At 37.1% G+C, this 23,061-nt stretch overlaps 1 protein-coding gene and 1 long non-coding RNA gene across 2 annotated transcripts; both read left to right on the top strand.

Annotated features, from left to right (window-relative positions):
* The first annotated feature begins 1,893 nt into the window (after positions 1-1,893).
* On the top strand, positions 1,894-4,057 carry LOC141555506 (uncharacterized). Its single transcript, XR_012486210.1, has 3 exons — positions 1,894-2,038; positions 3,244-3,362; positions 3,844-4,057. It is a non-coding gene; the product is annotated as an uncharacterized LOC141555506 (long non-coding RNA).
* A 3,646-nt stretch (positions 4,058-7,703) lies between these two features.
* On the top strand, positions 7,704-17,653 carry LOC141551172 (granzyme A-like). The gene is made up of 5 exons (XM_074282515.1): positions 7,704-7,843; positions 10,548-10,689; positions 12,369-12,510; positions 13,644-13,916; positions 16,111-17,653. The coding sequence occupies exons 1-5, from the start codon at positions 7,774-7,776 to the stop codon at positions 16,270-16,272; spliced, it is 789 nt and encodes a 262-aa protein (XP_074138616.1). The 5' UTR covers positions 7,704-7,773; the 3' UTR covers positions 16,273-17,653.
* The last annotated feature ends 5,408 nt before the right edge of the window (positions 17,654-23,061 follow it).

Here is a 23,061-nt window from a genome sequence, read left to right as displayed (position 1 = left end):
GACCTTTATGTTCAATGGCATACATTCTGGCAGTAGGGAAATCAGAGTAATAATGGGGACAGGCCTTTACTGAATTTGTATATAACCTGTTGTAGTGTTAGCCCCCACTCATGGAAGCAAAGACAAATATACAGTAGTTTTGATCATTTAATGGGTATTTTCACATATCATTCCACAATACAAGCAGATTCTGCTATGTAACAAAATCAACAGAATAAAAAGAAACTATTACAATTGAATACCAGTAATACCTTCCCAAATACTAAATAGGATCACAGATCTATAAAAGGATCATAGGGGTTATCTAGTCTAATGTCAAAATCAAATAAAAATGGGTGGTTGAGGCAGCATATCGACTTTTAAAACCACAAATTAGCATTAAGTGCTACCACATGGAGACAGAAAGGCTCCTCTTCCTGAGTTCACCTTGTTAATATTCTTTGAAGACATTACGATTTTGTCACAGTCCCACTCAATACATTATAATGGCTTCCTTTTCCTCCTGAGCAAATATCAAGCATTCTGTTTAGCATCCAAAGCCCTCCCTAATTTAGCTTTCTCTCACCTTTTCAGTATTCTTACACCTTCCTCTGTTCTCTTCGATACAGTCCTATTGGCACCTGTGCTATAGGAATATCATTTCAGCAGCTGAGGAGAGAATGGAGTTGGGGGTGGGAGAGAGAGAGAATTAAGGCAGACCGTTGCAGGTCTAGGTATGAGAAGATGAGGCTATATTTGTGATAAAGCAGTTGACATGTGGGTGAAAAAGGAAGCCATATACCAGAGGTGTAATGAAGGTAGAAGCAATAATAATTTCATAGCTCTATTTTTTCCAGTAGCAAAAAATGACAAAAGTCAGATACTTATCATTTGGAAAATGGTCAAATAAATTGTGGTTCAAGAATGTAAGGGAATATCATTGCCCCCACAAGAAACAATGAATATAAAGAAATCAGAGAGATATGGGAACCCTACTGAACTAATAGGGAGTGAATTGAGCAGAACCAGGAAAATAATATACACAAGGACTACAACAAGGTAAATGGGAAGAACTAAAAATAAATAAATGAATAATGTTAATTATAACGATTAAGATTTGTCTCAAAAAAGAAAAGGTATTTCCCCCCTTTGCAGAGGGAGATATTAAGGGGAAACATAGCATGTTTTGTTAGACTTAGTTTGCATTTTGGTTAGTTTTGCTGGACCATTTTCTATAGTCTTTTTCTCTTTTATTCTTTGTTACAAGGGGTGATTCTCTAGAAAAACATTAGTAAAGTGATATATTTGGAAATGAAAGCACAAAAAGTAAAAAACGTGAAATGCATTTTAAGTTTTAAGAAGTATGGAACATATAAATATAGATAGAAAACTATTCTTCATCATTGTTTTTATGTTTTTTTCATCTTCTTATCAATTTTTCATACTCTCAGCATCTGCATGTGGCATTTGGGCATTAGGAAATTCTAACTTAGGCAGATATGACAATCATCTGATAAGATAAAAATCACTATTCTAACTGAAATTGGGGGAGAACAGTGTCCAGTAATCAGTCAAAACTTTTACAGGTAAAAAAAAGAAAAGAAAACCACATCCTCTGTGTGTGTGTTTTCATATTAATAAACTCAGTACCTAGTAGCTTTTCATATCTACCATAAGTAAATAATTAAAAACAATAGAAATTTTCCTTTCCTTCTTATCACAATTTTCTACTGCTAATTTCAAGACATAATAAACATTCACTTGTGTATTCATTTCAGCTCATGGGAATGAGGGATCCTAAGTATTTTAGATTTTAAATTTACATATATACATACAAATACACACACATATATACACATACACAAACACAAACATATATTGTTTCTCTTGTGCCCAATTCTTTGTGACCCCATTTGTGGTTTTCTTGGCAAAGCTACAGTTTTCTATTTCCTTCTCCAACTCATTTTATAGATGAGGAAACTGAGACAAGCAGGCTTAGACGATCTCCTTAGGGTCTTGTAGCTAGTAAGAGTCTGAAGCCAGATTTGCATTCAGGAAGGTAAGTCTACTTGATTCCAGATCCTGCACTCTATCCACTGTACCACTCAAAATGATGACCAAGGACACCGTTTAACCCTATATGTACCTTTTTGTCCCAATGGGCCTAAAAGTATGTCATTTGGACATTTCCTGGAAAGATAATGCAACCCTGATTGATGGATATTTTAGTGAGGAGGTGGACTAAGAGTTCTCAGATCTTACCTATTAGTTCATTGTTAGGTAATTAGGAAAAAATCAGGCTATAAGAGTCATCCCTTGGAGTCATCCCTTAGTTCTGGAAAAGGACCATGACATCAAGAAGATGAAGCCACAAATTGCAAGTGAATTGTATTGAAGTGGGGGAGGACTATGCAAAGTCACCAGCATCACTCTCTCTGGATTCAGGGGCAAGACATAGGGTAGGACAACTGGACACAGGCCCCATCCAGGGGAGCCCCTCTGGGGAGGACCTTACGGCTGTAAGCAGACGCCTGGGGACTAGAAGCAATCACCTTAATTAAATCTTCAGAAACTGCTTCATCAGTACCACTGCACACCTCTCAGATTGGCAAAGATGACTGAAAAAAATAATGATAAATATTGAAGAGGATGTGGGAAAACTGGGACTCTGAGACATTGTTGATGGAACTGTGAATGAATCCATTCTGGAGAACAGTTTGGAACTATGCCCAAAGAGTTTATCAAACTGTGCATACCCTTTGACCCAGCAGTGTTACTACTGGGCTTATATACCAAAGAGATCTTAAAGGAGGGAAAGGGACCCACATGTGCAAGAATGTTTGTGGCCGCCCTTTGTGTAGTGGCTAGAAACTGGAAACTTAGTGGATGCTCCAGGTGGGAATGGCTGAATATGTTATAGTATATGAATGTTATAGAGTATTATTGTTCTATAAAAAATTATCAACAGGATGATTACAGAAGGGCCTGGAGAAATTTACATGAACTAATGCTAAATGAAGTGAGTAGAACCAGGAGATCATTATACACATATATCATATATGATGATCAACTATAACGGACATGACTCCTTTCAACAATGAGGTGATTCAGGCCAATTCCAGTAAACTTGTGATGGAGAGAGCTACCCAGAGAGAAAATCATGGGAACAGAATATGGATCACAATATGGTATTTTCACCTTTTGTTGTTGTTTGTTTGCTTTTTTTCTCATTTTTCCCTTTTTGATCTGATTTTTCTTATGCAGCATGATAAATGTGGAAATATGCATAGAAGAATTGCACGTTTAACATATATTGGATTATTTGCTGGAAGGAAGGAGGGCAAAAGGAAAGGAAAAAAATCTGGAACACAAGATATTTCAAGGTGAATGTTGAAAACTATCTTTGCATGTATTTTGAAAATAAAAAGCTAATTATTGAAAAAAAAAAGAAACTGCCTCATCTTCACATATGGAGTCTGTCAAAATAAGAGAAAAGATAGATCACAAAGAAAGATTGGCTATTAAGTAACATGATCTAGTAAGGAGCCGTTGGCATTTTGATGTGATGTTGCAAGACCAAGTTCCTTAGTTCTTTTCTGCTCCTTTAGCAGTAACCTTGGTATGGGCTTCTGTGCAGGTGTAAGAGATGTCTTTCAGTTCAGCCTCTTGCTCCCTGTGTGGCAGATAGAATGCCCAGATTCCCTTGGAAAGAAGATAGAGGAAGAGGAAATACTTTCTTCTCATCCTGCTGCCATTCCCACCTTCTTTCCAGTGAAAAATTGACTCAACTAGGCAAACTTTCACCTGGACTTTGTTAGCTGTCTTTTTTCCTAATGTTTCTCTTCCTTATCAAATATTATTTAGGGGATAGATCTGTGTAGGCTTGGGGGCAGCACAATGGAAAGAGCACCAGATTTGGAAGCAGGAAAACTTCAGTTCAAATACGGCCTCGCACTGTGTGATTCTGGTCAAGTCACTTCACCCAATTTGCCTCAGCTTCCTTGAGCTGTAGAATGTAGAGCTGGAGAAGGAAATGTCGAACCATTCCAGTATCTTTGCCAAGAAAACCCCTAGTGGGTCATAAAAGTTGGACTGAAAATGACTAAACAATAAAAATAAAATGTGTAGGCTTCAAAGTGACCTTGTGACTTGAGAGGTTTCAGTGTCCTGGCTCCAAATGAGTTTGAGCTAGATAATAAAAGGGGAAGCTTCTATATTGAGAGAACTGTTCCTCATAAGAGCTGCTCTCCAACCTCCTTTCTGGAACTAAAAATCACACCCCTAAAGCGCTGCTCAGTTTCAGGTTACCATGACACTACCCAGACATCTCTGTGCATTATTGCTGCTTTCATTCCCCACCCCTCCCTAACAGTTCTAACTAGAGCAGTAATAAAAATTAATACTACCATTCCTGGATAGGATATCTCAAACAATTGCCCTTCCAGTTGCCAAACCAATTGGTCATTATCTCTTATTTCTTTCTCCAAAACACACCATAGATCCCTCTATATATTGTTTTAGCTGATTAAATTAAATTATAAAGGGCAGAGAAAATCTTATTTGCTTATACTTGTATCCCCAGGGCTTTACAGAATGCTCATCAAATAATAGGTGCTTAAATAAATGGTTTTTATTCATTTTGTCAGTCTTAACCATTTTACCTGCAGTCATGTGCCAGTTTGGTCCCTTCACTGAGGTAAAATATGAGGCCTAATGAGAAGTCCTAAAATCTACTTTATAGTTTTATAAGGTTAAGTATCATCTTCCCATCAGTTGTAACAGTTATTACAAGTAAAATTATTGAATCCTATTTTAAGTTGGTGCCTTTCAAATGCATGAGTGCCTGTATGTAATAGAGCCTACCCCTTTCTCATTAAAGGAAAGATTCCCTAAGACTTTACCCTGTGTAAACCACATGCCTGGGTACAGGACATGGAATGAATATAGTAACTCAGTGCTTGTGGGTCCAGCAGCAGCATCATATTTTTTTAACTGTCATAAAATCAACCATAGCAACCACAGTAATGGTAAAAGAAGCAAAAGAATTAACACTTCCTTTGAGGGTTTTTCAATCATTATGTGTTAAACCAGTCTTTTTTTTTGTTGTTTCAATCTACATTATCAATTACTCACCAGGCTCCCCACCAAAACTAGCAACAAAGATCTCCATTTCTGAAACCTATGACATTTGTCTAAGTTGTGGGAAAAGAAGAAAGAATGATCTCAGACCAGTTGCATTTGAAGGTTTCGATCATGATTTACAAGAAATAGCTAAAAGTTTGAGGCCAGCAGCCTGTTAATGGTGAGCCTTGTAAATTCATCACTGAATGAGTCATAGAAGTAGCTGTTTAATATTTATTTCCCTGTCAGGTATAAAAAATAAATTTGTTTCTAAAAGACTAGAAACTAATGTTTCCTCAAAAGCTGAAGCCAGTACTCTTAGAAAAATGTTTTCCCCAATTTGAATAGAAGTGGCAAAATTTGGCTTCTTCTTTCCAGTTAAACATTCCTTCCTTGAGAGAAAAAAATTCCAAGATATTTAAGTTTTGCAACAGTCTAAGAAATTTTTGCAGCCTCAGAAATATTATTTTTAAAAAATACAAATTCAAAGGTCTTCGTGAATTTATATTGTCTTAAAACTTTATGAATTTGTTTTTTGATACTTTAATAAATATATATCAGTAAAATTTGTTTCTCAACAATCCTACTGAAGGGGGAGAGAAACTGTTCCCTTTACTGAAGCTGTGTTCCCTTTAAGATTATCACTCTGAAGCTGTGTTCCCTTTATATTGTGTCCCTTTCATGATCTCAGAGATCAGGATCTTCCAGGCTCCAAGGAATCTAGAGACAAGGCCCATCTTCCCAAAATGAGAGAAGTAACACTATTCAAGGCAAATCAAGTCCCGTTGATCTTTTTGAAATTCTAACTTCTCATTCAATTGAGAAATCCTGGTCTGATCAGTTCAGGCTGTCCCAGTCTCCCACCAAGATACCCATATAACAAGCTTCTTTCAGCTCAGTTCCTTGCAGAGGGCTATGCAATTTGCTAGGATCCTGCACACTAAGCATTCTCAGCATAAGATTCCATTTCCCTAATAGGACTCTGCTACTATAGAAGTCAGTCTCTTAGCAAATTGGTTTCTATCCTACAATAAACTTTCATTTTGTAATTAATAATTTAGGAGTAAGTGAATTCTTTCATTTTAAACCTACAACCAATTAAAAGAGGATTTTTAACAACTCTCTCATTGCCACTAACCTCATCATCACTTAAAAATATTATTCTAATGTAGGGCATATGTTTAATGTGTTTATGTTCATGGGTTGTCTAAAAACAGATTGCAGGAAGTTTTGTATTTAGATATAAATGACATAGATGTAAATATAGATCACTAGATATAAGATCTTGTCCACTCTTCTCCAAAGGACACATAATTCCTACCTGGAGAGAGCATCAAGAAAAGGAAGAGCATTCTGGTCTCCCCTGAGAGGGAAAATACTAGAATAAAATAATATCTATCTCCCCTTCCAGATATTGCTGGTCTAAAGGCATGATTTTTTTAAACATTCAAGCCACATTTCTGGCCATTATCCTTTACAGAGATTACTTACACTAATCTTACATCCGCTGGCTTAATTCCTTTCCACCAATTATGAGTTACATGAAAGACTATCACCAATAGTGAAAAACTAGTAAACTCACTTATCCCACTTTAAAAAAAACAGAAATCAAAGATCTTCTGTAGATATTGATAATTCAGCCAAGAAATGGGTCCCCGTCTTGCCCAAGGGGAAATTTCCCAAAATCTCTCTGGAGGTAAACTGAAAATCAGGGACATTTTGAAATATGGCCTCTTTGATACATCTGTAACTTCCCAAAGTCTTTTTTTCTCCTGCCCTCCATAATTGGTCCCAAACAGAGTCTGGATTCATGTATATCCCTTCTTGAAGCCTGACATGATGAGCACCTCTCTTTTCCAAAGCTTTCCCAGTCTGGCAACCCTGAGTTATCCTTCTTTCCACCAAGCAGAATCATGTATAAGATACAAAACACCTCAGACTTGAAGACTTGATTACACTAAGTTCTTCACCAGAATACCAAAGAAATCAATAAAAAAAAAAAACAAAAAAAAACAGGTTAAGGATCCCAGATCTAATCCATTTATTTCCCCCAATACTTCCAGACAAGAATAGAGCTAACTCATTCTCCAGAAAGGGGAAAGCAATCAAGAGACCAGGACTCTGAGCCTGCAGATGGGTAGGAATATCCTTCCACTCAGAGCTAACAAATCGATCCATGTTTACATTTCTTAGAAATGGCTTATAAGAAAAATCTGATTCAGGATTGTTCATATAATTTTTCTATACTACACTTATTGGATCTCAAAATATCTTCTTTTCCCAATTAAAATCATATTCCTTGAAATATCCAAAACACTCAGTATCTTACCTTTAAAAAAGTCACATCAGCAATGCTAATGAACAATTTCAGAAGTATTCTGACTCAAAGGGGGTCTTTCCCTCCCCCCTATTCCAAGTCTCTGTGTTATTTCCCATTACTGGTAAATTTATTCAAGGCTGAAGAAACATTTCATAGCTGCTAAGATTGGTCATCTGTGGTTGTCATTTGGTGGTCACCCATGCTTTGTTTCCTAATACTAATCTTCAGGAGGGGGGAAATATGAGGGAGAAGATGTGTGAAAGAAAACCACATCCTCCTTTTATTTTTTTGGTATATATTAGAGAGCATCAGTGCTCAAAAAGAGTGCTGGGGGTAGGTGAGTGCCAGCAAAAATGGACGTGCCTTTGATTTCCTTTGTGTCTTTGCTCTCTGGCGTTACATTCCTACTGCTAATTCCTGGAGGTAAGACTGTTTCTGCCTATTTCTGTTCCAGTACTTAATGTGCAGGAGGAAACCTTGATATTATTTCTGCCAAAGAGAGAGAAGTTATCATAGCTTGCAGAACCTTTACATTTTTAGCATTTTTTCATGACAACTAAATACATGTTTCTATTTTAGAAGGAAAATTTTTTCATCATACTATCTGAAAAAAAAAAAAAGATATTGCAGTCACTGGCATTATCTTCTCAGATAACTTAGAAAAATACAAAAGGGTATCAAGGTCAGCTTTAAGATTTCATTTTGCCAATAAGGACAGTGTTGAAAACTAGTTATAGGCAATGTTCTGAGACTATTAAGTTGTAGAGAAGATGACAAGAGAGTGGTAAAGGGAGATCCCTATATCCATTCATTCATCAGTCAAGTTCCTGGCTCGATGTTATTTGGGCCACGTCATATGACCTATAAAATCAGCATTGCAGTTTATTTGGGGATAATGAGGGTAAAATTTATTAACTAAAAAACTCTCATAAGGATTATCCAGTAGGCATGAAGAAATATTTTTGGAGAATTGGCAGTAGGCTTTAATAATCTCTGAAACTGTACAACCAAAGTTATGGGCTAATTACACATACCTGTTATGACAGCTCTATATATAGAGGTATGCTGGGCAAATATTTTGATAACAAGCTCTCCAAAAATAATAATAATAATAATAATAAACAAAATAGAACCACAGCACACTTATAAGTTAAGTCTAGATTTTTAACATTCTTTCCTTTAAATATAAACAATTAGAAGAGAAAAAAGCCAAGCCTTGTTTAGTAGATTTTGCAGATTTCCAAAGTATAAATGTTCACACTGAACATTTAATGAGTTGCTTTATAAGTTAGTTCAAGCTAACTCTAGTAAATCCTTGTCGGTATGTATCATCTCCATTCTCATAGGCAAATATCTTCACACATTTCCCAACTGTTGCCCCAAATGGTATTTTACAAAAGCAAAAGACTATTTGTGTAGAATTCCATCCACTTCCCTAGGAGGTGAAAGCTGTGGTCCCATGCTATGGCTAAATCAAGGCTTTCCCACTCTGGACTGGAACTGAAAAATACAAACCTAATCCTATGTCTTTCCTAGTGTGACCACAACTGGAAAGACAAGATCAGAAAGTACATAATGATGGGAGGAGAGAGGAAGGACAGAAGCTGCTGAATGGCTCCTCAGGCTTCTTTCACTTCCATTAGGAAGTTGATGAAAATAGGAAAAACCTTTTGGGGTAGTTTTTATATTATAATACCTCTCCAATTGCAGAAGTATTTTTCCTTGGAAAGATCAAGGTAAGAGTTCAGCACAGCACAGCAATTTAGTTACAGGGGCATAAGAGTCTTAGTGGGGAGGCTCCCTTGATGATTTTCAACTCTGTTTTACACAGCCTTAGGGAATTTTTGAGTCACTGCTGTGCTGCTCAATGAGCTTTTGAGGGGTTTGAGATAAAGGATTTAAGCAATGATTTCTCTAGGACAGCTCGGTGGTACAGGGGGGTTAAGTGCCAGGCCTGGAGTCAGGAAGACTCATTTTTCAGAGCTCAAACCTGGTCTCAGATAAACTTATTATAAATTATATATAATAAATATATATATAATATATAATTAAATATATATATAAATTATTATAAATTATAAATTAGTTGTTTGATCCAGATCAAGTCACTTAATCTTGTTTACCTCAGTTTCCTCATCTGTAAATTGATCTGGAGAAGAAAAATGGCAAAGTACTTTAGCATCTTTGCCAAAAAAACCTTAAATGGGATCACAAAGACATGACTGAAATTACTAATCAACAAGGATTTCTCTGTACTGTGTATATATGTACATGTATAAAAGCTAGATTGTAGGCTTCTTAAGAGTAGGGATTGTTTCATACTATGTATTTATAACCCTGGTGCCTAACACAGATCCTGGCACACAAATGTTTGTTGAGTGATTAGCATAGTGGGGATAATACAGGACTTAGAATCAGGAAACTCGGGTGTAGATCCCAACTCTGACATACTAGTTATATAAACTTGGGCAAATCACTTAGTCCCACAAATGGATATACTGGAGAAGGAAACAGCAGAGCATTCTAGTGCTTTTGCCAAGAAAACCCTAAATGGGATCACAAAGAGTTGGACAAAATAAAATAACTGAACAATGACAACAAAAATGAGAAATTACAAGAAGCAAAACCCTGTAGCCAAAGGAAATCTCTCTACAGATCAAAGACTTGGAAGGGAACTTGTGACCAAAGGGCTGCTTGTGTCCATTACTTTAAGGGAGTTTGCCAGGATCTGTAGGCGAGAAGGAGCTCTGCTCCTCAAAATTAGCCCATGCCCCAGGATCATACTCAGGGTTCTCTGAGCACCCCGGTTCCATACAATTACTATTCACACTCCTAAAACAACTATAGATTTGTTTTGGCCCAGTCATCCATTTCCCCCCTGGCTCTCCAGATATTACTAGACCAATGATTTGTCACCACTCTAACCTGGATCCTTTTGCAAAGACCCTGAAAATCAATAGTCTTTGTGGGTGAAATGGAGTGGGCCATCCTTTCCAGATGGAAAACTTCAATGAAGTATATCCAAAAGGAGTGAAAAAACAGTTCTTTTCCATGCAATCTCTCCAGAAAAGATTGGTTATAGAGACACCGCTTATTATTTAAATTATTTCTTTTTTTTTTCAAACAGATTCCTGTGTGGATATAATTGGAGGCAATGAAGTATATCCTCATTCAAGACCCTACATGGCTTTAATCACTGAGGGCAAAACCCTCTGTGGAGGAGCTCTGATCCAAGAAGACTGGGTGATAACTGCAGCTCACTGTACAATGTAAGCACTTTGCCTCCTTCAAAATAATTTTTAATTAATTTTGTTGAACTGCCCTGATTCTCCACGCAGATTAATAGGGAAATAAAGCAATAGATAGAAAGAGCAAAGGGACATGTTTTGACTCATAAAGGGAAAAACTTATAATAAGTAAGTGAACCTAGTGTTGAATAAGTTGTTATTACAGTTCCTGTTAAGGGTTCAGATTATGAATTGGGACTTTTGAGATGATAGAATTATGTAAAATAAATGTATGTTGTAATTTGTAAACTTGAATTATTAAGTCATTAGTTTAATTTTTTGTTTGGGGCGGGGTTGAAAGGAGGCATAGGAGATGAAGACTGATCCTCCAAAGAAAATAAAAGAATCCCAGTTTAAAAAAAAAATACCTCTAATATAAAATTTCTTTCTGGGGGATGTTTTCAAGGCTTACAACCTCATTGTTAAACGTCCATGTACAAGAGCACCCAGTCTGGTTTTCCCCATTTCCCAACATTTTCCATTGTGTCTATTTGGTTTTTCTGGGGATGTCCAAAACAGGGGCTTTGAATTCCCCATTTACACCCATTTCCTTTGCTATCAGAAAAACCCTGAAACCTATGAATGAATAAACTTGCACTGCACCAGACAAAAAGGAGCAGGTCCAGGGTCCAAATGGGAATATATCCCTCTCCTCAAAGCCCATTTGCTGAAGATCTCGATGATGGAGATTAATAATTCCAATGTTCTATGTCCACGTGATGAATAAAATTAGCAAGAACTTGAGGGAAGAGAAATCCTAGTTTTCTGTGTTCCAGTTTCAAGAAAGAAGACATATGTTTATATCTTCACGCCTACATGTCAGCTTCTTCTCAGTCTTTCTGTGTATTAAAGTCTGAAGCTAGAAATCAGAAAAATCAGGATTCCTCTTCTCCCAAGCTCTTATCAACCCTTTTTCCTATCCTCCAGGAAGGCTTGGAACACTGAAGTATTTAATCTCCATCAAACAGGCCCTATTCACATGGGCTTTGGAGCTAAGATTACACAGTCTGCAGAATGTAGGGTCAGCAGAGGCATCTGCCTCAGCAAGTGTGATGAGCCATTACATGACCATTAGTAAAGTGCAGAGAATGCTACAAAGTCAACAGCAGGGAAAAAGTGGTCCTTTCCATCAGGGCAGCTAAGTGTAGCAGTGATTAAGTGACTTGCCCAGGGTCACTCAACTTGTAATTGTCTGAGGCTGGATTTGACTTCCTGACTCCAGGCTGGGCACTCTATCCACTTCGCCATCTGGCTGCCCCTAATAGATTATATTAGTGTTAGCCAGATATATACTACTATTACTACTACTAAGAAGAAGATTAACTTATATACCAATACCTTATTCAATTATAAAAAAAGATATTTTAATTACTTGTCCAATAGTTCAGAGAATATTAAATATTGCTTATCTTGGAACCATTTCTACCTGAACTCTCTCCCTATCCAAAAAAAAGACAAAAATGAGATGAATAATTATAATACCTTAGATATGTAAAACATTCTGGAGTTTTTCCAAGTATTTGCACATCCCTGTGATCTATAGCAAATGTAGTACAAAAACAATACACAGCTTTACATCCAACATGGCTAGATCAGTAAAAATGGCACAGGCAGCAACTAATTGGAATTACCTGATACTAATGGCATCATATCTGCTTCAGAAAAGGAAGTACCAAAGTCATTCTTGGAGCTCACTCAAAAAGCAAAAGAGAGCCAGAAAAACAGACTATGACTATTAAGAAAGAGTTTCCCTATCCATGCTATGACCGAATGACACATGAAGGTGATCTTAAACTTCTTCAGGTATGCAATTTATAATTTCTTCTTTTAAATATAGAACTGTTATAAATTATACAACACAATAGATGCTGAATATGACCCTACTTCCCAGGGTTGTTTTAAGGATTCAATGAAATAATATTTGCAAAAGTGTTTTAATTTGTAAAAGTGCTAACTTCCTTGTAGTGAGAGAAAAGATTTCCTTTACTCCCTAGATAATTAAAGGTCTCCCATTTAAGAGACCTCGGAGATTCATAGACTTACAGTTGGGAAGGACCTTGGAAGTCCAATTCCCTTCTTTGACAGATGAGAAGCTGGTCACTCAGAGGTTTAAATGACAGGTAGCTGACAAGTGTCAGAGGTGAGATTGGAATCCAATCTTCCTGACTTCAAACCCAGAGCCCTATCTACTATGCCATGCACTCTCTCACTGTCTTTTTACGAATTTCATGGATTTTCATTAAATCCAACAGATCTACCACTCTATAAGCTGCCTTATGGTTTTCATGTATTTTTACAGGACAACTTTTATTCACCTCTCTAAGAATCCAGAAGATACAAAGAATTTCTAGTAGTCCATCACAATTAAATTGTTCTTCCCACTTTCCGCCCCTGGCACCCATACCGACCTCTAGTCTTGTAGTATTACCTACGGGTGTGGCCTTGGTGAATGTACCATCAGAACCCTTGACCTACAGAGGCTAGGATCATGTAAGGCAAAAGCCAAATTTTGTTCCCCCGACTTTGGGACTCAGGCCTCGCCCATTCTTCCAGGCCAGGCCTCATGCACTTGATTTTTTGGTTGTGGAATTCTTGATATTATTCCAGAAGTCTCCCCTTCACCTAACATTGGCCAGGTGGGTGCTCTCTTTCGCTGCCATATCTGATGGCCCAGGCTTCTGTCATTGGTTCTCATGGCTGCCATACCTGGGATGGAAGGTGCTACTTTGAGTAGGGGGGAGGGACACCATGTTGGGAAGGACGTGAAAAGGAAGGTTTCACATAGACACACAAAACAGGTGCATCCTTGGGTTTCTGGTCTCTGCTCAGTTTTCTCTGCATCTCTCCGGTTTGTATATATTTTATTGTCAGTAAAGATGGGGCTTACCTTACTATCCTGTCCAATAATATAACCGTTCACCTTTGTTATCCAACAGCTGAATGGGAAAGTGAAGCTTACCGAGGCTGTAAAAGTCCTGAGACTACCCCAAAAAGAAAAACCGGTCACACAGGGTACCCACTGCCATGCTGCAGGATGGGGAATGATAACCAACAGGCCCCCTAGGTATACAGACACTCTGAGAGAAGTCAATGTCACTGTTATCGACAGGAAGATCTGCAATGACAAAGATCACTACAACCTTAACCCTTATATTGGGCCGAACATGGTTTGTGCTGGAAATCGATATGGTGGGAAAGACACCTGTCATGTAAGTAAAAGAACAGCTGGAGTCAGTGTTGCTGTTAGGTGAACAGTCATGGACAGAGTGAATGGTTTGCCTCTCTAAATGAAGGGGATTCTTGTGGGGGACTGGAAGAAAGAGTCTGGGGAGGGGAAACAGAGCCTGGAGATCAGAGGGGGTCCCCCCCACTAGAGTAGCTGGGGCCCAGAGGGAGTAGACGAAGTTGGGCAGCCCCACCTTTTAGCATTCTATTCTCCCCATGTGCAAGTCACAGGTGACCCTCTGAGGGGGCAGGACCTCCCTTCCCTCCTTTTCCCCAACATCTGTTTAAAACTCTCTGCCAACTCACCAAAGGTCTATTCTTCGTCCTAATGCTTGAGCCGGCGAGTGCCGGAACCAGCTCCACACAAAACAGTCCAGGACCCCAGTCCAGCCCTATGGCTCTGCTGCTAAGGAAGCCAAAGACCAGGGAGTCACAGGAGCTAACACCAGGGGCAGGATCCTAACCTGGCTCTTCCCACTGCGCCACCTGCCTCCTTTCTTCTTAGTGAATACAAGTTATTGTTGGGAATTCTCAGTGCCATGACAAGGCCGCAGAGGAGATGTGCTGGATCCCGCCTCTCAGATGGGCCCACGCTGGTGGCTTTCCTCCTGCACCTTCCCAATGGCTCGCTAGCCCTGCTTAACTGTGCCCCCAAATAGTAACTCACTTTTGTTGGAGGGCTACAGCTAGGCCTTCGGGGATCCTGCCCATCAACCCACAGATTCCTCTGGAGCCAGGAAGATTTTTGGCTTCAATTCAGAGTGCATATATATATGTGTGTATATATATACATATATACACACACACACATATATATATACATATACACACACACATATATATATATATATACACACACATATATATATACATATACACACACACATATATATATACACACACACACACATATATATATATATACATACACATATATGTATATATAAAATAATATATAATATGTTATAATTTATTTTATATTATATTATACAATATATATGCATATATAATATAATAATAGCTAGCATCTATACAGAGCCTATGTACCAGGTGCTATAGTAATAAGTATATACATATGCATATTTTATATATGTGTATATGTATATATGTATACATGTGTGTGTGCATTTGCATAGTTTTCCCACGTGCCACATACTGTGCTAAGTGTTTTCCGGATATCCCATCTGATCCTTACAGCAACCCTAGCAGGTAGGTGTTATCATGCCCATTTTATAGTAGAGAAAACTGACACAGGCAAAGGTTGGGTGACTCGGGCATGGCCCAGGTAATATGTGATTTGGATTGAGGCCCTCAGACTCTAGCTAAGGATTTTCTAATCCAGATGAAACCTAAGAGGAGAGGCCTGCTCTGAGATTTTGTTTGGTTTGTTATTGGGTTTGGAGCTAGATCTGCTTTGGTTTGGGATTTGGAGTTTTGGGGGATTTTTTGGTTTTTTTATTTGATTTTTGGTGAGGGACAATGCATAAAGAGCAGCACTGAGGGGACATTGGATAAAGCTCCAGGCTTAGAGTCCAGAGTGACTAAATTAAAACTTCTGATTTTAAATCCAGCCTCAAATACTTGGCTGTGAGACTTAACCCTACTTGCCTTGGTTTCCTCCTCTGTAAAATGAGCTGGAGAAGGAAATGGCAAATCACTCCAGTATCTTTGCCAAGAAAACCCCAAATGGAATCATAGGAGTCAGATGCAACCGAAATGACTAAACAATCTATATAGAACTTAAATCAGCAAGACATCTTTTATTTTTTGGACTTCGGTTTCATATCTCAAATATATTTGACTAATTTGCCCTTTGATGTAAAAACAATGCTTTTAATTCAATTATTAAATTTGCCATTTCCAGAAGTTTTCTCTTTTCAAAAAGAAAAAATTCTGATTAATTTCAGATAAAAACATAAAAAAAAAATATTTAGCTGCTGTTGTTAGCTAGTTTTTAGCTCCTGATTTCACTGATTCAGAAAGAAGCTGAAAAAGAAAATTTAGGATTTTTCAAATATCACCTAATAAATACAATAGTATTTATTAAGCATTATCATTTGACCTAAATATAAACTGAAACCAAATCATTTTTTTAAATCTCTTAGATTTTATTTTTTTTATTTCAACCAAAGTTAATGCTGATTTCCTTCCCATCCAACATTTCTGATTATTTTCCAGGGGGATTCTGGTGGCCCTTTGATATGCCAAGGCACTTTTATAGGAATTACTTCCTTTGGTCTTCCTGGAAAATGTGGTGTTCCCCAAGGACCTGGGATCTACACTTTTCTTACATCAAAGTACCTCACCTGGATAAAGCGAACCATCAAGGGAGTGGTTTAGCCCACTTTTGATTCAGTGATTCCTTCATGCTGCACTCAATAATTGGGACCTAAGAGAAATAATCAAACTGAAGTATAAGTAAATTTAAGACAAGTGTCTACCGGCAAAATGAAGCTAAGAACTGAGTAATTTAGATAACTCAAAAATATTTTTAAAGTAGGTGTTAAGTTAAAAGTGGGATTTTGCCTGATTTATTCAGATAACTGTTTTAATAAACTGACCAATGGTGATCTGCCCCCCCACCATGTGAGAAATACAAAAGATATGAGACCAATTCCTTAAGTATAGCTCACAAAGCATTCTCTTCACAACCCTATCAGAAGGGTAGTATTTGCTAACAGAACAATTTGGGATATCATTTAAACTAAAAGGCTGGTTGTTCACATGAAGTCTGATCATCAAGCTATTTATATTTATTTTAGCAGTCCCCAACTTCAGATTCACTATTCTAATGCACCATAGCTTTTTAAAACAGAAGTTAGTTAGAAAAAGGAATTGCACATTTTAAAGCACCTATTATGTGCCTGGCACTGTGCTAAACATCGAATGAATTCTCACTTGATCCTCAAACAACATTGAAAAGGTGGATGTTATTATCAACATTTTACAGTTAAGGAAACAGAGAATAAGAGTTGCCCGGTATCACAGAGGGAGCAGGAAAGGCCAGATTTGAATTCAGCTATTCCTGATTCTAGACCCGGTGCTTTATCCACCATACCACCTAGCTCCATCACAGCCTTGTAAATATGGAACTGTGGTTTAGAAGCACCAGTGACGGTATTTCTGTGGCATTAAACTAGTGTCAATTAAACTAAGCTTCCTATATATTGTATTTCCTCAGTCTAACTCACCTGCTTCTAGTGCTAACCTTCAATATTAGCCTGGTTAGTCCCAAGACTAGATTGGAATATAGAAAACATGGTCATGGCAAGAGTAATCACTGTGTAATAGAAAGAGTGTTGTATTTAGCTTCCTGAAAGAACCAGGATATTGTCCCTAGTCTCCCAAATCTGAATGCAAACCAAAAGCATAACCAGCACAAGAGAGCTGGCTCAAGGTTCTGCCCAGGAGGGTGCTGGTGACAACTGCCTCTCTGGGGCAGGGGTGGGGGGATGTATGTAAGACACCCTTTTACATTTAATCTACATTACTAACATTTTATTCACCACTTTCTTAAGACTAGACAATCAACAGACAATAAATGAAGCCCTAATTTGTACTTTGCAGATTTCCAAAATGTAGATGCTCATGGCCCCTATAAACTGGTGTGAGCTGGCTCCAGCCTACCAGTGGCTATGTTCTTTATGAATAAACCTCCCCTCCTCTTTATAGCCTTGCTTTGCTATGTATGCTTCACTAAATAAATCTCCTTTTGCTGTCAGATGGAATCCAAGTGTCTCATTTCATTCCAGTTTTGACCATGAGATACCAATCTGGTCTATTACATTTTGTTTTATAAAACTTCATAGTTAACAACTCATTTGTGAGCCATTGTTCTTTCTGTAATGTGATACGTTTCTCCTGTTGATGTCATATTACCTTTCAAATTAGGTGAACATTTGGCTATAACAAAAGTATCATTTTTTAACAAACTACCTACATTTTAATTCAAATCACCAAATTATACACTTGTATATTAAACAAGATGCTAAAAAACAATGACAATTATTCTCAATAATTTCACATTCTACTGGGTAGATAAAAATACAACACAAACAAATAAAACTGAAGAAGGGGAGAGCACTATTAATTGAGGGATTAGGAAATGTTTCACAGAGAAGATTCACTTCATCTGAATTTTGGAAAAAAAGGGCAAAAATTATGAGGAGGCAGGAATGGAGGCAACACGGTATGGAAGATGGAGTCCTAAACTTGGGAGCCACTAGCAACCGGCTTAAACATGTTATGTCAAGGGATATAGAATGAAATAAGATTGTAAAAGTTAAGGTGGGAACCAGACCATAGAGAGTCTTAAAATGCTGAATTGAAGAGATTCTAGTTTATTTTGGAGGCAAGAGAGAGCCATTAAAATTTTTGAGGAAGAGAGTAAAAGGATCATATCTTTGTCTAAAAAAGATGTGGACACTGGGAGTGAATTGCACCTTCTGGAAGCTGGGCAGGAATGAGAGAACTCAGAAGCACAAAGACTTAATTGTAAAAATATTGTAGAGGGTATTGTATTTTAGAAAGTCTTGTAGAAGTCTAGGATAGTAGTCTTCAAAGTGAGGTGCATAAACCCCTAGGGTTCTGGAAAAGATCCATTGGGTTGTAAAGAAAGAAATTAGGACAAAGAGAGAGAGAGAGTTATATATAAAATAAAACATTACATATATAAGTACTACTTACATATAAAATTAGAATTAAGCCATGTGAACATTTATTAGATAGATTAACACATACATTTGGTGCCTGTCAGGCAGTCACATGTGTCTTCTGCTTCCTAAGGGAAGATCAGGAGTTCCAGTTGGGGTTGACAATGGTGTCTTCTCTTGTTTTTTGCTATTAACATATTGCAATGTATTGCAGTCTACACATACCAGGTTAAGTAGATTCAGGAACTATGTTTTATAGCTTCAACTAATTCTCACTAAATGAACAAGTGACTTTCGAAAAATTCCTGTAACGAAACCCCAGAGTAAAGATGAAACTAATAATGCAAGCACAATTCAACAATAAAATGACAGATTCTTCTACTCCTAGTAGGAATGTTCTATCAGTCATTTTTTTGTGGTTATTAAAAAAATGTCTAATCAGATCTACCAAAAAGTTGACAAAATTTTCAAAATTAAGATCATTTTAAATACATTGACATTTGCTATCATTAATGATGGCCCTTATCTTATCTACATTTTGCCCTAAGATACTAGCCAATGATAATGTGAAACTAACACAATTAGGAAGAATTTTAAAAATCAAACTTCTGTTGTCAGAAAAGTCTGATGGATGTGGCTCTTTTCAACAATGCAACAACAGGATTATACAATGGATCAATTCTGATGGTTGTGGCTCTTTTGAGGTGATTCAGGCCAATTCCAATAGACTTGTTGAAGGAGAGAGCCATCAGCATCCAGAGAGAGGACTGTGGAGACTGAATGTGGACGACAATATAGTTTTTTCACCTTTGTTGTTGTTTGCTTACTTTTTGTTTTCTTTCTTTTTTCCCTTTTTGATTTGATTTTTCTTGTGCAGCATGATAATTGTGGAAATATGTATAGAAGAATTGCATATGTTCAACATATATTGGATTATTTGTTGTCTAGGGGAGGAGATAGGGGAAAGGAAAGGAGAAAAAAATTGGGACATAACGTTTTGCAGGGGTTAATGTTTAAAGCTATTTTTACATATATTTTGAAAATAAAAAGCTGTTATTTTAAAAAAAAAGTTGTACCACTTATGAAAACTTGCATAACTACATAGCTGAATTTAGAAACATAATTTTCTAATCTGCATCAAAAATCAAATGAAGACTTTCACTAGGTTTTGAATCCATTTTTAAATGATTTAAATGATTGGTTTGCAAGAACCACTGATTAGGATAAAAAATTAGAAATGTCCTTAGAAATTTTTCAACAAAAACCTTTGCCTAATTGGTGAACTGGAATTGAGAGATAAACATCAAGAGTTAGGATATATATCTACTGATGTACTTCTTTCATTTTGGATCCATTTATTCTGTTTCCAAAATATTTTTTTCAGTTATTACAATCATCAAAACCAAGTATAGACTTAGAACTTAGAAAATGAACTTAGAAACAAACTCTCAAATCATTTGATTTAACAAAGTATTAAGCCAAGATTTTCAAAAACATGGAAGCATATTCAATCACTTCCCATTAAACATATTTTTAATAATAATTCATCCAAAAATTATCTTATTGGAGCAAAAAGTAGTTTTTTACTACTTATACACTGTAACATTGTTTTCAATGTTATTTTCATCTCATTTATTTTTTTGTCCATGAAAATATTGGGTGTCCCAAAACTCTTAGGGCAATTTTATATTCTAATAGCTGACATTATATGCATATAATTAACTAAATATCCAAGTAAAACAAAAAGGGCATATGCTCAAAATGTCTGGTTTTTTGGTTTTGTCCTTAAGGTTATTAATTTTTTTTATCCATGGGTGTGTGATCAAAAAACTTTCCACTGTTCTAGGAGATAAAAAGGTGGCTATGTAAATGGAAAAAAAGAGAAGTAACAATATTGGACAACTGATTGGATGTATGGGATGGAAGAAATGGGAAAGCCATTGGTGACTCAGCAATCATAAATGTGGGCAAGAGGGAGAATGGTAGAGCACTCAGCCAAAATAGAGAAATAGTCTTATTAAGAGAAGGAAATGAGCTCCATTTGGGGCAGCATAAGAAGACACACAGGAGGAAATATCCAGCAAGTAGTTAACAATTTGGTCATGACAGCTTCAGGGAGATTATTAGGGCTGGATTTGCATATTTTGGAGTCATTGATGTAGATGTTATTTTTCTTAGCCCCAGGCTTCACACACACATACACATACGTACATACACATCAGCAGATGACTCTTGTGGTTATTATAATACATAAGATGTTTCTTCTGAGAAAAGTAGAAAAAATGCTCTCAGTATAACTACACTATGTTCACGTGATTTCTTAAAAGCTTGTAAACCTTGTAAAGTCATGAGAAAGTGGTTTTAGGGCTGATAGATTCATATTCGTTTCTATGTTACCAGTTCAATACTCATTCATATCTCACATCATCTATCTGACAGGCAATCAACCAACTGCCACTTTTTAAGCACGTACTAAGTTTGGGTGTCCCAAAACTCTTAGGGCAGTTTCATATTATAATAGTTGATATATGAATGGAATTAATTAAATACATGAGTAAAACAAAAAGGGCACGTTCAAAAGGTTTGGGTTTTTTATTTTGTCTTTGAGGTTGTTAATTTTTTTACTGATGAGTGTGTGATCAAAAAAATTTGTACACTACTGTTCTAGGAGATAAAAGAGTGGCTATGTAAATGGCAGAAAAGAAAAGTGACATTATTGGGTAATTGATTAGATATATGGGATGGCTAGAAGGTAGAAGGAAATGAGATGAGAGGAAATGTATTTCAGAGATGGTCAATAACCAAGATTAGGGCACAGGAATAGGTGAGGCATTGTGTGTAAGGAATAGCAAGTGGGCCATTAGGACGGATTAAAAAGTATGTAATTCTGGAGGTATAAAAAAGTCCCAGTTTTTGAACAGCTTTAAATGCTCAATAAGGGTATTTGTAATATTTCATAAATATGATAGGGAGTGGGTGGTAGGGATAAATTCAGGGTAGAGGGTTAGCAAAGCATGAGTCACAGCAGCAAAGGGAACAAGATATGTAAAGAGTAATATGGTGTAGAGTTAAATTGTCACTAAGAGGATGAAACTGAGAAGGGAAAACAAGATAGAAAGTACTTTAGGGTAGATGGATTGGTTAGGACATCAGAACTAGAGTCAGGAAGACTCATCTTTCTGAATTCAAATCCAGCCTCAGACAATTATTAGCTGTGACCCTAGGCAAGTCATTTAATTTTGTTTGCCTCAGTTTCCTCATCTATAAAATGGGCTGGAAAAGGACATAGCAAATCACCCCAGTATTTTTGCCAAGATATTCCCAAATGGAGTCACAAAGAGCCAGACACAACTGAACAACAACAAGGGGACACTGGCTGTGGTAAATGACAGAGAAAGGAGATTCAAAAGTGACACCAAGATTTCACTGATAATGGCCTGAACAGAAATGAGAAGGCTGGAATCTGGAGGCGATTTTAGGGTGGAAAAGATCATGACATCAGTTTTACACTTTGGAGGGGACAACGGGAGACCGGGCACTGAACAAGAAAATATTCTATACATAAAAAGAAAAGCCAGCTGGGGTTTGGGTGAGAAGCAAGACCTGGCAACAAACAGAGGGGATCACTGAAGCCATTAGAATGGAAACCTCTGCATAGCCTACTACTCCCTGCCCCAAAGCCCAACATGGAACCACATGAGATACAGTAGCATGGGGGAGCTATAGGGACAGATAAAGTCTTACTGATTCCTTAAGGCCTGTAAAATGGGAATAATGCTTGCAGTATTCACCTTACAAAACTGTCAGATTAGATAAGGCAATATGAATATTGAAAGAGTACTGAATTTCTTTCCAAAGTCCATGATTTCCTCATTGTAGATACATCCTCCATCCATATTGATCACAATATTTTCCATCTTAACAGGTATTGGTCATGAGTTGTTGTAACTAAAAAAAAATAAATCATTTGGTAGCCAATCTCAATATGAATATGAAATAAGTCACTATTTTTCACAATATGGATAGATGAATGAGAAGATTTTATTGAGCTCTATGTGCTCATGTCTATACTGTTGGAAACACAAATATAAAAGCAAATAGTCCATACCCTTGTATGTTAAATGACACATTTATCATACAAGGGACATACAAGGAGAGCAGGATTTCACAAAGGAAATCTAGTCCCAGGAATGGTGAGGATACCCACAGGATGGCTGACACACCTACCCAGAAGCAACGGTGATATTGATTTGATTACTGTTCAGAGAAGATAGAAGAAAGTGAAAGTCTGGTTGGACATGTGAAGAATGATGTGGTCAAAGACCAGTTCAATATGTGGGCTACGGACAGTTTTTACTCACACACCCATCAAAACAGCTCAATCCCAGGTCAGAAGTTCTAAAGCCAAATGGATGACTGCCCAGGTACCAGAGACATCATTTCTAGTCTAGGTGGAGAGAACTAGGCCTGCAGCGGG

Source organism: Sminthopsis crassicaudata, chromosome 1 (genome assembly GCF_048593235.1).
Source record: "Sminthopsis crassicaudata isolate SCR6 chromosome 1, ASM4859323v1, whole genome shotgun sequence".
Taxonomy (NCBI): Eukaryota; Metazoa; Chordata; class Mammalia; order Dasyuromorphia; family Dasyuridae; genus Sminthopsis; species Sminthopsis crassicaudata.
Note: the sequence above shows the minus strand (reverse complement) of the source record. Positions and strands in the feature narration are given on the sequence as shown.